The sequence below is a fragment of the Urocampus carinirostris genome, chromosome 4 (assembly GCF_059441175.1).
Source record: "Urocampus carinirostris isolate Australia breed hairy pipefish chromosome 4, RoL_Ucar_1.0, whole genome shotgun sequence".
In the NCBI taxonomy this organism is placed as follows: Eukaryota; Metazoa; Chordata; class Actinopteri; order Syngnathiformes; family Syngnathidae; genus Urocampus; species Urocampus carinirostris.
The window spans coordinates 41805807-41821405 of NC_142352.1; the positions used below are offsets into that span (position 1 = coordinate 41805807).

A 15599-nucleotide genomic window follows, 5' to 3' on the forward strand; every position below is an offset into this window, starting at 1 on the left:
GGATCGTGGGCAGGGTTGGGTAGGGTTACTTTAACTTGATTACTTTCAATTACTTTTGGATTACTCCAATACCAAATATGCTAATAAAAGACAAAAGAAACTAAATATGAATAAAATGATGACTCACAACACGCGGTAAGCTTTGTCTCCTGCCTTTGATCTCTTTGATCTCCGGCAAAACTAACATAAAATGCGACAGAAACAAAATGAAAATAAATCCAAACAGCTTGCCAACATAATTTTTGCCGTTCCATGTATTGCGTTACTCCCCAAGCCTGCACAAAATTTAGTAATTTTATTCATATTTAGTTTCTTTTGTCTTTTATTAGCATATTTGGTATTGGAGTAATCCAAAAGTAATTGAAAGTAATCAAGTTAAAGTAACCCTACCCAACCCTGGTCGTGGGGGTGCTGGAGCCCATCCCAGCTATCATCGGCAGTGGGCAGGGGACACCCTGAACTGGTTGCCAGCCAGTCGCAGGGCACACAGAGACGGACAACTCACTCGCTCATTCACACCTAGGGACAATTTAGACAGGCCAATTAACCTGACAAGCATGTTTTTTGGAATGTGGGAGGAAACTGGAGTGCCTGGGGGAAACCCACGCAAGCACGGGGAGAACATGCAAACTCTACACAGGAAGGTTTGATCTCATGACCTCAGAACTGTGCCGCACGCGTGCTTTGTGAAATACAAAACCTATTTCTAAAAATGTCCCACTTGTAATACATTTTTTTAAGCAAAATCAAGAGAAAAAAATGGAACAATAATATATTGTTTGGGCCCCAACTATTCCTATTATGGCAATTTGGATATTAATATCTTTGTAGAATGAGTTAAAAAGCAAAATCCACCTGTTTTTAGCCATCTCAATGGCGGCCATTTTAAAACTTGCTATCAAGTGAAGATGATATCAAAGTTGAACAGTTCACGGGCTTTCTGAAGTAGAGGATTCTTTTGTTTTTAACTAAAATCCATTGAACAACCAATACAAGAAATGACAAAAAATCTAGTAGCTTTCCATGTGATTTTAATAAAAACGGGCAGGTAAAGATTTTAAAAAAACAAAACAAATAAAAAAAACTACAGAGGTATGACGGTAGTAAAACCTATCTTTAACCTATTAACCTGTGCCTAACTAACAATAATAAAATAAAACTCACTCCTTCCAAAAGCAGACATTTAGTCTGGATTTTCTACATATCGTAAACAAACATGACACTAACTCATTTTTTTTCCGCGCAGTAAAGATCACATGCACTTGGGGACAGAAAAATAATTATTTTAAGTTAGGTGCTGAATTATATATATTAAAAATATATATATTTTACATTGTAGCATTGTAAATATATTTTCATAAGAATTAACCGTGGGCAATTAACAGGAGTTGGATATTACAAAAAAATTATTAGGGTTTATACATTAAATTGTTACTTTTGGTTAGATCAATGTAGAGAATTTAGAGTTATGGTTGTTGATGTTATGTTAAGGGGACAGTGCGTGTTATTTGACCCCTTAGATATCGCTGTATTATGCCATGCAACTGAAAAATAGTGCTAAAGCCCACAAGGAAGAATACAAACTACGGAGACTCAAAGTGAGAAAACCGCACCATTTGTTGTCTTGAATTACACTGAAGTGATTGCAAGTGTAAATGTTCATCAATCATATAGCAGCCACGTGAACCAATTAAAAACAGGTTTGAAAATTCGCTTTCATCAACTCTTTTTGTATATAATACGAAAAGCAACCATGTCTTGGCATTAAGAATATTCTTAGTTCGATAACAGGGAGTCTTGGCAAAAATAACCCTCAGGCAGTGATGGGCATGTTGTCCCTGTAGCAGGCCGACCTCTGGGGACCGCTATAGCTGCACAGGTCCTGGTATAGGTTTTCCATCTGCTCGGCGGACATGCTGTCGCACAACTCCATGCTAGCGCAGTACGGCTGCGAACGGTGCAAATTCACAGCTTCCAGCAGCTGCTGACACTTCACCATCGTAATCTAAGGTGCAGAGAGAGGACAGGGGTCGTTATTTTGACTATTATTGCGTACCGTTTTTGTTGCTTTGACTGTTATGTTACTGTCACTATCAGCCAATCATGTTGCTGATCTTTGATTTCCACATTCTTAATGGTGGATCTGCTTTTGTAACTGGAAATTAGTAAAAAGAAAGGGTTCAGGAGAGGGCCTTTAGAACAGGTGGACTTTTTTTATCTGAAAGCTTCTCTCCCTGCTCTCCTTGCAAATTCAAAATTCATTGATGTCTTCCCTCATTATTTTGTGTGTCTACTAAACTTATCATGACCACCCTAAACAAGCAAGTAAGACGATGAAAAATATATATATTGCCAGTTTTATTTTATAAAAGTGCATTCATATCTTATTTATCGACTTATTTGGGAATAATTATTGGTGCTAAATGTTATTGCACTATTTTCCATTGCAGTATTGTTACAATGCACTATTTTACATTGCCCAATTACTAAGATACACTTAAAAATTCGGCCACCTTAGAAATATTTTTTTCTATTTATCCTGACATTCTTTTTAGCTTATTTTTCTATTCTAAGTCTTTATTCCGTGTTTATCCTGGAGTGCCATATCTAACCTCGTTGCAAACAATGTTCACTACGTTGATGTCAATGACAATAAAGACCATTCTAATTCTACCTGCACAATGATAAGCTTATTCTTGGTGGTGCTGAGATCATGAAGCTCTTCTCCGAAACACAAGGTCACAGTTGGATCAGGAGGAGGAATTTGACCTTCCTGGTACAGCTGCAGGGCTGCAAGATGACAAATAAAATAAAGGCTGCAGGTTAGGATGGGATTTTCGTTATTCGTATCAAGGAAAAGCAAAGCCTCACCGTGAAGGAACTTCCCAGTGTCAAATATCTTCACCACCACATCCCTTTCCAGCTTGCACGGCACTGGGCTGTAGTGCGAAGCCGGGTCAGCCAGCCCGCTCCAAAAGACTCGGCTCTGGCACAACCTCTTGATGAAAATGCCATCTTGATTGGCCCGCAGCAGAACCCCTCGCTCCAGGTGGCCCAGGAGCTTGTGTGTAATGTGGCGCTGCCGCTCCGGCTCGACGCCTTCGGCCGAGGGGAAATACACATTCTGCATGCTGTCTGAGCTGTAGGGGGCGCTGCGTCCCGGGTGCTGCAGGGCAGGGAAGAGCCGACAGCCCTCCGGGTGATGTACCACCGTGTTGTCCGTCAGCTTTCCTCCGTAGTAGAAAAAGATCACCATTTGGGAGAATGCTGGAAGGCACAAAGTGTGCCAAAGTGTTATGAAGATTTATTACCGTGCAATTTAGAATGTTGTAATCTCGGCAACTAGTGAAGCTCGATAGAAGTTTTTTCAGACCAATGCTCAACTTGTGAGAAGTATTTGAAACCTTTACTACTAGTACACAAAATACAATTTACTCCCTTCCAAAAATTACCATAAATTCCAGCCTACACGACTTTACATTTCAAACACTGCGGCTTTAAATACCGTACGACGTGTTCCTTTTTTTTTGTGGCGGTAACAAGGAATTCAGAACGCTCCAATTTACGCAACACATGCGCTCTAAATACGAAACATTGTGGTGACATGTGGAAAACATGCCCTTTAAGATAAACTGGTACATGTTTATGCCAACATTTCACCCTCACAGTCCTCAATTTATACATCTGAATTAGACAGTAGTGGATTTTATCAATCAAATATGCTACATTTCTCTTTCAATATCATCTGCTTTGTTGTCAGGTTTCAGAAGTTTGCTTTAATCCTCAGAGAATGATGGCAACCGAATGTTATTTTGTCCATAACCATGGCAACCACCTATGACAACAGCACATAAACCACCTCAAGGTTGCAATCTGGCACTTCCCCAAGGTATTCTATTGATTTTAAAATAAAGCAAAATTACACAAACTATCATATAAACGTGCAGTTTTTAAACATTTGTATTTATATAAAAGAACATCAGGCTGATCTATAGGGAGCTAACATGATTGTTTGCCATTTTGCGGCAACCCAAAAAATAAAACCTCGCAAAAGGCTTGGCATAATTATGAGACCAAAAATTCTGCAGTTTGGTCACTTGGAGTCTCCGTAGTTTGCTTTTTTTCCTTATGCTTTTAAGCACTTGTTTCGGTTGCACAACATAATACAACAACATCTAGTGGAAAAATCATACACACTGTCCCTTTAAAGTAAGCTTTACTGATTACAATTCAAATCACTTTACAGTTAAGAATAGAAGCTCATGCAAAAAACACCTACCCATAGCCTTAACCTATTTTTAAATAACACAGTCAACTCATTAGTAACTATAGTTTGTCAATTAAAACCAGCTTTAAGTAACTATGAGTAAATTCTTAAAATCTTACCCTCGATTTCTTGACTAGCAAATTATCAAATGATTAAGTAGATGAAATAATCCGATGAAGTGCCCAGTATTCTTCTTATTGAGATTGAGTTGGGGGCATATGGTAGTACTCAAGTAGTCCCTGTGCCAGTCATGGACATCGTCCCTCCCCTAATCAATAACCCAATTTCTCTTTCAATTGAATTTCTTTGAAAATACTCTTAAAAGTTGCACCCATAGTAAAATTACCTGAGCTTAGTGTGCCAGCGGGAAAGGGTTCCTGATGCAACGAGAAAGCTGGGGATTAAAAAGAAAAGAATAAAAGCCGCCGATACATTAATTTGCTTCATCATCAGAAATATTTTTACAACAACAACTTAATCATCTCAGTCAGCAAAGTTCAACAGGATATTAGTCAATTCTTCCATCTTGCAGTTGGACTGAACAAACGCACAAAAAGAGCAAAGCTCGTGTTCCACCAACGCGTTTTGTGGTTAGCTTTGTGCTGTTTTCTTACCGCCGACGCTCGTCTGCGGCCAATATTCAGGGCTGGCTTGGATCCTGCAGCTTTCTTCCTGTACCGGTGCAACAACCAAACGTCAGCAAAGAGAATCAAGGCAAAAAGAATAAGAAAAGGTCATTAGTGTCCCCTCCCTTGGACATCTACAACTCCCGCCTCACCCGCAAAGCCACCAGGATTATAGGTGATCCCAACATCAAACCCCCCCATTTTATAGCCTCTTCAAACAGCTGCCTTCAAGGAAAAGCCTAGAGTCTCAGAGCCAGAACAAGAGCAGGCTCAAGGACAGCTTCTTTTATTACGCTGTCAGGACTCTGAATTCTGTCTAAATGTTTTATTCAGATTCCGGCTATACTTTGCATCTTTTAATTCAAAACCGTGTATATTTTTATGCGTATACTTTTTTTCCTTTTTTGATTGTGCTGCTATTGTGTCTGCATTGTGCCTTATATATTGCATGTTTGGACGCGGGGAGAGGAAGTAATTTAATATTTGCTGTATATTGTGCATCTAGCATATTTGACAAAAAAGTTGAACTTAAAAATTCACTTAATAACCTCTTTAATGAACCCTTCAATGTCTGCAGGGCTGCAGTCCATGTCGATCATTTCGCTGGAGCAGTTGGCAGTAGGCACGGCCATTACAGAGCTTCTTCCATCTACAATAAAATTACAGATAATAATAACAAACAGATGTTAGAAAAGTCATTAGAATCATATTCTTTATGAATATTGACATATTGTATTTAAATGTAATGAGGACTTGTTTCAAATTGAAACGCTCACGTTTCTGTTCATCCTCAGGTACGATGCGATAGACTTTGTAAGGTTCTGAGATGTCCAGCTGAGATCTTTCAGTCACTTCCTCGAAGTCGGGACTTTTATTGAGCGCACAACGCAAGCGAGTCTTCCAAGTTGCGGGTTCTGCCTTGTCGCCTTCCTTGAATTTCCCTTTGAACACGGCCCACGCCTGCAAACACAGCCGTCTAAATCTTTAAAATATTGGACAGTTTATGAACAATAAAAAATGTGAACTGTAATGTTAACTATACATGTTATGGAACATTTTTTTCTAGATAATGGAATGGAGCATTTCCGTACTGACGGTCTAGGAACCGGAGTTACGCCCAGAATTGGTTGCTGCCTAAGGACGATTTGATATTTATTTGAAAGAAGAAACGATAGTGTTTTAATAGGGCTTCAGTCATTCATTAAACATCTTCATTGCCACTATAACAAGGTTGTTTAAAAAAGGACAAGGTCCATCCATCCAGCCATTATCTGCACCGCCTATCCTCAGTAGGGTCCCAGGGGTGCTGGAGCCCATCCCAGCTATCCTCGGGCAGTGAGCAGGGTACACCCTGAACTGGTTGCCAGCCAATCGCAGGGCACACAGAGACAGACAACTCACTCGCTCATTTACACCTAGTGACAATTTGGACCGGCCAATTAATCTGACATGCATGTTTTTGGAATGTGGGGGGAAACCCACACAAGCACGGGAAGAACATGCAAACTCCACACAGGAGGTTTGATCTCATGACCTCAGAACTATGCCGCACACGCGCTAACCACTACGTGCCGTGAAGGTATTAAATAAATTATTTTCTAAAAAGGTTGAGTAGCAGGCAAACAATTATGACAAACTGTACACTAATAACTAAAAACTATTTAGGGCCTTCTCAGTTTTGTGAAATGTTTGACAAAGTTAACTAACTGCTAAAAAGTACCCATTAGAATATAAGTTACTAATTCTACATTTAATGACATAGGTAAACAATAAAGGACTGTCTAAGAAATTTCAAATATTTTGATCATGTTCTTAATTTTCCCTCAGTATTCATTACCAGGCAACTTAAATTTCAATAGTCTTTCATTGTTTAAATATTACTGATTATGGCTTACACTCTAATATCCTATTTCAAAATATTAAGTCAAGTTATGTTTATTTGTATAGCCCCTAATCGCAAGGAGTCTCAAAGGGCTGCACAGACCACATATTATTGCAAGCCACAGACTATTATTACACCATCCCCTGATCTAAAACCTACATGAGGGCAAGGAAAAACTCAAAACCTCAACATGAGGAGAATGAAGAAACCGTCAGAAGGGACTGCACATGAGGTAATCCCCCTTCCGTGATGACTAGGCTGCAACGGATGTTGCAATAACAAACAATACACCAATATTATCAACATGAAATATAGGTCATTCGTAAGCTATAGGATAGAAGTGCATTTTAAGCCTAGATTTAAACAGTTCCACTGAGGTTGCGGATCGAGTTTTAGAGGACAGAGCATTCCACAGCACCCGGGCAATAATGGAGAACGCTCTCGAACCTGTGGATCTCTTCCTGGCTCTTGGGATCACAAGTCGACCAGCATTTTCAGAGCAAAGGGTCCGGGGCAATTCAACCAAATCAGCAGTATTAAAGATAATAAAAGTATTGCAATATTTCATTGGTTTTGTAATGAATACGAAATGTATGAAATTGATTTTAAAAGGCATTACAGAAATTAAAGAATTTTATCGCTATATTCTATAATTTTCTGAGACAGTTCTGTATATTATGAATAGGGCAGTTGGTATTTGTCAGGCAAATTAAGGTACTTTTTAGTATTCAAAATATTTAGAAATTGTACTATTGCTATTATCGGAACCACTATTATTATTATGATTATACTGTATTATCAATATTATCAGTTGTAGGATTAGACCAGTAACTGTGTTCTTTGGAAAAATATTATCACAAAAACATTATCAGCTAGAGAAGTAAAACATGTCCAATTTAGCATTGCATATGTCAAAATTGAAAATCCCAACCTTAAAAATGGAAGCATCCACTTCTTGATTGTAATCCTGTTTGCCCGCGTGTTTCCACGGAATTCGGAACATGATTCGGTTTCCGTCCTCCCACATGAGCCCGGAATACTGTCCGCTTTGGATTTGCTCAATCAGCCACTGCTTCAGTCTTCGACCTCCAGGATTCGACATCGTGTTAGGGGGTCCGCTAACGTGATATTATTTACAAAATAAAATCGCGATTGAAAGTATTGCCTCAAGTTAAGCGTCCCTCAAAGTGAAAGTAAAAGCACCAGCAAAGATCTGTTAATGAGAGATGGAATTAAATGAGTGCCCCCACACGCGTCCCTGCCAAGTTTATTGTTGTGAATGGTAGTGACTCTCCTGTGACGTCATTAGACCTGACGAATAGCCGCAGGTCAAATCAATATTGGCCCCGCCCACTACCATACTGCCATTCTCTTAAGTGTGGGCATTTACAAGAAACGGCCTGACACCGAATTCTGCCCACGTCAAAAGTTGTCAGTCACAAAGAATTGCCGTGTCAGGGAATTTTTTTTAACCACTATTTGAAGACGTCGAACACAAACACACACACACAATTGTAAGTCAGGAAACTGCAGCGATGGGCCTGCAAGGCCTTTTCTGCTGGCCTAAAAGTACAGGGAGGGCTCATGTGAAGTGAATTACATTTCGTCCATCAATACTTACTTATAAAAAAAATCATATCGTCTGTAAGCTTCCTTTCATTGCTTCTTCATGGCTGCACTGCTTCCAGGTGTGTGATTTCATATTTAAGCATTCAACCAATCACTTTTCAGAATTCCTTGGCTTAGAAATCTACCCGGAGACATTCACAAAAAAAAACGTGAAGGCCGTGCACACTTACAAGTGTGAAAGCTGTTGGTTTGGCCCCGGGGTCGGTAACCCGTGAACACATGTGTCTCTTTGGCGTTGCCAAGTGGCTCCCTGGCACTTTTCCAAAAATATCTACAAATTGAAAAGGTTGGGTAAGAAATACATTTTATTTTAATGTGGTTTCCGTAGGAGGACAAACATGGAACAAAAACTTTTAACGTTTTCATTTCTGTAAAAATGTGTACAATAAATATTACATTTCAACTAATTTGCGGCATTTCTCCCCTGCGTGTTTACTTCTCTTCCATGTTTCCTGTGTTGGCCAAGTGTAATTTTAAAGGGGCAGCATCACAATATAAATCAACCTATTGTTACAGCCCCATTTTTTAACACCAAAGTCCCATTAATTTAGTAAGAATACATCCTGATATTGGTACTTTTTACTACCAAAGTAGTCATTTTTATTAAGTGATTTCTGATTTTTGTCAGTATATATTTTGAATGACACTTAGGTATATTATTTATGCTCAGGCCCAAGGAAGGGTGCGTTGATTTGGTATCAAAAGAGAGAGAAGAGGGTGTTGCTGCGTTAAAAATTCAGACTATAAGCCACGATTTGTTTCCTAAACTTTCAACCCTGCAGCTTATGCAATGATGCGGCTAATTCATGCATTTTTTTCTAGCGGCCGCCAGGAGCGCTTGAGCAGTAAAGGTAAATGTGGGACAGTTGAAATATATGTGTCAAGGAAGACGCAAGTTAATGTAAGTTTGTGCTTTGTGCATAAATAAAACTAGCATGAACAGACCCTCAACATGGAAAAGGTGGCAATAGAAAGGGGAGGGGGAGCTAACTACAATATTGGGAAAAACTTTACCAGTCTGTATTTTTGTAAACGGGAATAATGTAAAGTAACGTTCAACGAAGCAGAAATGTTGAAGGCATATTTCTATTCATATGTTCACATTATAGTGTTTGGAGTAAATATTTTACCGGGGCGGATTCTGTCCTTGATGTAACAAACCAATTTTAGCGGACATTCAAAAAAGTTGAGGACTGCCACAGGACGTCATGGTGAGATACGCCGGCTTTATAGTTTTTGGGGATCTTGAATCTCAAGAGTTTAATCTTTCCAATGATATGTGTCATGACGTATTTCAGTGCGGACACATATTTGTTTGTCAAAAGTTCGGCGGCCGACTGGCAGGCCATCGGAATGTTTAAGGGGTTAAGGTGCAGTTTATGATTAAAACTCTTTCGTGTACCGTCATTCTTTGTAGATATCTCAGATTTCAATGTGGGCACGTGCGGCTTATAGTCAGGTGAGGCTTATGTATGTACAAAATGTTTTTTCTTTTGAAATGTACTGGGTGCAGCATAAAACCAGTTGCGGTCTATAGTCCGAATTTTACCGTAATTGAATTTTAATTAGTTCTTCAAAAGACTTTCGTCCTATTTTTATGAATGCATCAAAAATTTGATTTCTTATTTGCATTTCTTTAATTTGATCAAAGATCCGAAACATACTGTAATTAAATAACATTGTAATGAAGTTAAACTTGAGGGTGTATCCAACGACAGAGTAGTAAAATCAAATAACATTTGTAGAGCACTTTTTAGGCAATAAGTTGCCACTAAAAGTGTTGCATGCAACTGAGTCATAATAATATTAGGCTAATACAGCTAATATAGATACTGTACATACAGGAGGTGTTGCATTTTTTTTGCGGCTTTGGGCAATTTTTTTAACTTCCAATGTGGCTCTTTCCACATTTTGCTGATCTGTGGTCTAGCCATTCAGATTCCAAATTGACATGTGAACGCCTGTTCTCGGTAGGGGGTAGTAATGCACAAAAGTGATCGTGCCAACAGCCACAGAACTTGAAGAAACTCAGCTGCACAAAAATATACAGTAGTTGAGTTGATATAATAGTGGGCGGCACAGCGGCTGAATGGTATGCATGTCCGCGGCAGAGTCATGCGGTCAAATCCAGCTACCAGCCTTCCTGTGCAGAGTTTGCATATTCTCCCCGTGCTTGTGTGAGTTTCCTCTGAGAACTCCGGTTTTCTCCCACATTGCAAAAACATGCATGTCAGGTTAGTTGGCCGGTCCAAATTGTTCCTCGGTCTGAATGAGTGAGTGGGTTGTATGTCTCTGTATGCCCTGCGACTGGCTGCCAACCAGTTCAGGGTGTCTTCTGCCCACCGCCTGAAGATAGCTGGGATAGGCTCCAGGACCCCCGGGACGCTTTTGAGACTAGGTGGTGCAGATAATGGAAGGAGTAATGGATGATTCAATAGTGAAAGGTCGGACAACTCGGAGCAACCCTCTAAGATTTTGTCCGCCACTTTCAGCCTCGAGGTAAGATCTTAAGCCCAAGCCCGACCCGGAATTCGGGCTGGTCTCCCCCGCTTGCCCCTCTCGCGTAGTACACATTGGACCCAGAGAACTGGGTGTCCAGCTGGGGCCAGCCCAAATAGACTATCCTCAACCCAAGTCCTCGCAAATAAAATGGGAAACTTCCAGGAGCAGACTGGATGGCTCATGTCATCACTAACTAATTATTTGGTTCTAAGGTGTGCACCAAATCAAAATCCTTTGTTTCACTATTTTCCTCTTCAATGAGGCAGGAGAAATGCAGGCCTCATTCTTCATCTGCAAACGCTCAGCACAGTAATACGTTGCATACGGATTGTATTAAAAATATAATGTGAACATTTCGCGATTTAAAAATAAAAAACCCATCATTCTAAAGTTAAATCACAAAGAACTTCAACACTCAATCAATATAACCCATCCGTCCATTATCTTTCGCTTATCTGGGGGCAGGTCGCGGGATGATTCAACATGGCGGCGCATGGATACATGCTTGCGGCTCGTTGTCCAGCTAATCTTCTATTTATTGCCGTTCTCTTGTCTTTTTTGCTTTCACTTTTGGACACATGTGTGGCCAAAAACACTTACAGTAGGGACGAACTTATTCGGTTGGGTGGGCGTCTAAATTTCGACTTTTCGGGCACTTTTTATAACGCCTATGATATACCAAACGAACTTCAAAGAGACCCGGCATCCTTGTGGACAGCTATTCCTCTTAATAAACGACGGCGGCGGCCCCGTAAAGAAAGGAAACAGAAACGTGGTTGCCGTGCAGGTAGATGTGTGAAGCGTGTGAAGTCCAAGCAGCAAGATGGACGCGAGGATGGACGCGAGGATGTAACTAATTCCACCATTCATTCCTCGCCGGACAACCGACGCTTTAAACTCAGCGCTCACGAACGGCCACAACGCCGGGAGCTTTTGAAGATCTCGACAAAGACTACAAAGAGTTCAGCTAAGTCAAATGATTCAGCAAAGCTGAAATTTGGTCTGTTAAATATTAGATCGCTTGCTTCAAAAGCTTTACTTGTTGATAACATTATTCGTGATTATAAACTTAACTGTATGGGTCTTTGTGAAACGTGGTTACGCCCGGATGAGCACTTAGCGCTAAATTATGCCTCTCCCCCAGACTACGAGAGTAGTCATATAGCACGCACGCTGAAAAGGGGTGGTGGTGTTGCGCTAATCTCTGAAAAATCGCTCAAATTTAATACACGTACCTCTAATAATTACAAAACGTTTGAGGCTCTTGTGATGCGGTCCCCTCAATTGTCAATTGATGTAATAACTATCTATCGTGCACCTGGGCCATACACAACTTTCTTAGACGAATTTGCTGAACTTTTGTCTGAACTAGTAACCTATGCAGACAAAATTATAATTATGGGAGACTTTAACATTCATATGAACTCCCCACACAGTTCACTTACTATTGCGTTTAGTTCTCTAATTGATGCATTTGGTTTTACTCAACTGGTTGACTTGCCAACCCATAAAAATGGGAACACGCTAGACTTGATTCTGACTCGAGGAGTTTTAACCTCAAACATTATGGTGCTACCGTGTACTACTGTTATCTCTGATCATTATTTAGTGACATTTGAGGTGCTAACTAAATGTAGAGTTAATAAAGCTGAGGGATTTAGCGGACGCAATATAAGCACTGGCACAGTTTCTGAGCTCTTTGAACTCCTTCCTGGAGCAGTTGCGTCCTTTCCTAAATACAATGGCTCGATTGACTCACTCATGAATGAGTTCAATACCACCCTGACTAGTGTGCTGGATTCAATAGCGCCCATAAAACTAAAATCACGTCCTAAAAGACGCACACCTTGGTTTACTGATGAAACTAGAACCCTTAAAAAAGAATGCAGGAAATGGGAGAGAAAATGGCGCGCTACCAAGCTTGAGGTTTTCCATCAAACCTGGTGTGACAGCTTGTTAAAGTATAAAGCGGCCCTTGCCTCTGCAAAATCGGCCTACCTTTCGAAGGTGATTGCGTCTCAAAAGAACAACCCCAAAGCCCTTTTTGACACTGTAGCATCGCTTACAAGGCAACAGCCTATCGCAGACAGTTCGACACACTCTGCTCAGGACTTAATGGTCTTCTTCACTAAGAAGATTCAATGCATACAGGAAGAAATTGCAAAAGATATTGTTAGTACCACACGTATTAAAGGACTGAAATTTACAGATGCACGACAGGGTGGCTGCCCTGGGAAAATGGCCGGTTTTAGTGAACTGTCACTTGATGATCTCAAACAAGTGGTGAATGTGGCCAAACCGACAACTTGCCAGTTCGACCCGCTCCCAGGTTCACTTATTAAAAGTCTTTTTAGCGTCCTTGGGCCTTCAGTTCTAAATATTATAAATACATCACTCTCCTCAGGTGTAGTTCCAGCAGCTTTTAAGTCCGCCGTTATTAAACCCACACTGAAACGACCCAACCTTGATCCAGAAATATTAAGTAATTACAGACCTGTGTCAAACCTACCTTTCCTCTCTAAAGTACTCGAAAGAGTAGTGGCACAGCAGCTGAATGCTTTCATAGCGGAGAATAACCTTTTTGAATCCATGCAATCAGGATTCAGGGCTAACCACTCTACTGAGACAGCTCTGATCAAGGTAACAAATGATCTCCTAATGTCAATGGATTCTGGCGCTTCATCACTTTTGCTGCTGCTGGATCTTAGTGCTGCTTTTGACACAGTGCGCCACAATATCCTACTAGAACGGTTGGAAAATGGACTGGTCTCTCAGGAGCTGTCCTCTCGTGGTTCAAATCCTACCTCTCAGATAGGACACACTGTGTTAAATATGGTGAAACGACATCTGAGCCCTTTAATGTTACCTGCGGTGTTCCGCAGGGTTCAGTGCTCGGCCCCCTACTTTTCAACATTTACATGCTTCCATTAGGTGATATTATTCGCAAGTACAATATCAGCTTCCATTGCTATGCAGACGACACTCAACTATATCTTCCGTTGGAGGAATCTTCCACACTAAACTGTGGAAATTTGGAGGCCTGTCTCACTGAGATAAAAGAGTGGATGTCACTCAATTTCTTGCGTCTTAACTCTGAAAAGACTGAAATGTTAGTCATTGGTCCTTCTAAATGTCGGGACTTATTCTCAAAAACTGCTGTGAACATTGACAAATGTCACATCACACAGAGTGACTCAGTTAAAAATTTAGGTGTCATATTTGACCCTGATCTATCCTTTGAGATGCATGTAAAGCAAATTACTAGAACTGCCTTCTTCCATCTTCGCAACATTGCTAAAATCCGTTCAATACTGTCTCAGTCTGATGCGGAAACAATAATTCATGCATTTGTTACCTCCCGTCTCGATTACTGCAATGCACTACTCTCCGGTCTCCCGAAGTCCAGAATCAAGTCTCTTCAGCTAGTACAAAATGCCGCAGCGAGGCTCTTAACCAGGACAAAAAAGTACGATCACATAACACCGATTTTGGCTAACCTGCATTGGCTCCCAGTTAGCCAAAGATGTGACTTGAAAGTTCTCTTAGTATTGTACAAAATCATACATGGACTTGCTCCCTCTTATTTTTCAGATCTGATCTGCCACTATGTCCCGGTCCGAAGCCTACGATCTGAGAGTGCTGGTCTTCTGATGATCCCGAGAGCAAAGAAGTCTTCTGCTGGTTCGAGAGCGTTCTCCATCCGGGCACCGGTGCTGTGGAATGCTCTTCCCCCTGAGATTCGATCTGCAACCTCAGTGGAAATGTTTAAATCTAAACTTAAAACTCACTTCTACTCCATTGCATACGAATAACCTACTCCTCTTGTCGGTTGAAAATAGTTTGTGTAATATAGTGTAACAATCTGTGAAGCCCTTTGAGACTCTTCGTGATTTAGGGCTATACAAATAAAAATGACTTGACTTGACTTGACATGAATATACTGCAATCATTTATATATTTTTATATTTCCATGATGACAGACAATCCACAGCCTCACCTGCATCCCTGATTGCATGTCACTGATGAAGAATTACAAAAACATGCATTTCAACGTGCATTTCGATAAAAACCATTAATGACCACCTTTAGATTGAAAAACTAAAATATATATTTGAAAAAAACATATAGCCAGGTCAGTATTGTGATGTTCATGTTCAGGAACCGTAAGATGCTAAGCGCATAACCTTCCCACGTTTGCTTCATTGATGCGCTGGTTAAGTGCGTAGCACAAACTCTGTTTGGGAAATCTTGGACATTTTCTGACATTGATTATTATAATAAATATTACAATTATTCAATCAGACCGTTATCCCTTTGAGGAATGACACTGACATTTTTGACCACTAGATGCAATGCTCAGTATTTGTAGAATGATTTCCAAGTCGCTGCCGACCTCCCAAAGCACTTTACAATGTGCTTCACACTTACCCATACACACACACATACACACACTCACACACAGAAAGCATCATCAGCCATACCTGCTTAATGGGGGCATTAGGGTTTTAGTGTCTTGGACATTTAACACAGAAGAGCAAGGAATCGGACCCGGTCCCAAGACAAGCGCTTTACCTCTTGAGCTACTGCCGCCTGTATTGTATAGTGCAACCAAGAACGAGTGCTACAGAGCACAAGAAAGGATACCAACCGCAGAGACCGCACCATTTTTCTTCTCATTTCTATACCCAGCCTT

General features: G+C 40.5%; 1 protein-coding gene across 1 annotated transcript; it reads right to left on the reverse strand.

Annotated features, from left to right (window-relative positions):
* Positions 1 to 1011: 1011 nt before the first annotated feature.
* irf8 (interferon regulatory factor 8) lies at positions 1012 to 8055 on the reverse strand. The gene is made up of 8 exons (XM_088334609.1): positions 7707 to 8055; positions 5670 to 5853; positions 5442 to 5542; positions 4882 to 4939; positions 4614 to 4661; positions 2872 to 3267; positions 2675 to 2790; positions 1012 to 2005 (listed from the first exon to the last, which is right to left on the reverse strand). The coding sequence occupies exons 1-8, from the start codon at positions 7875 to 7877 to the stop codon at positions 1814 to 1816; spliced, it is 1266 nt and encodes a 421-aa protein (XP_088190735.1). The 5' UTR covers positions 7878 to 8055; the 3' UTR covers positions 1012 to 1813.
* Between the last annotated feature and the right edge of the window lie 7544 nt (positions 8056 to 15599).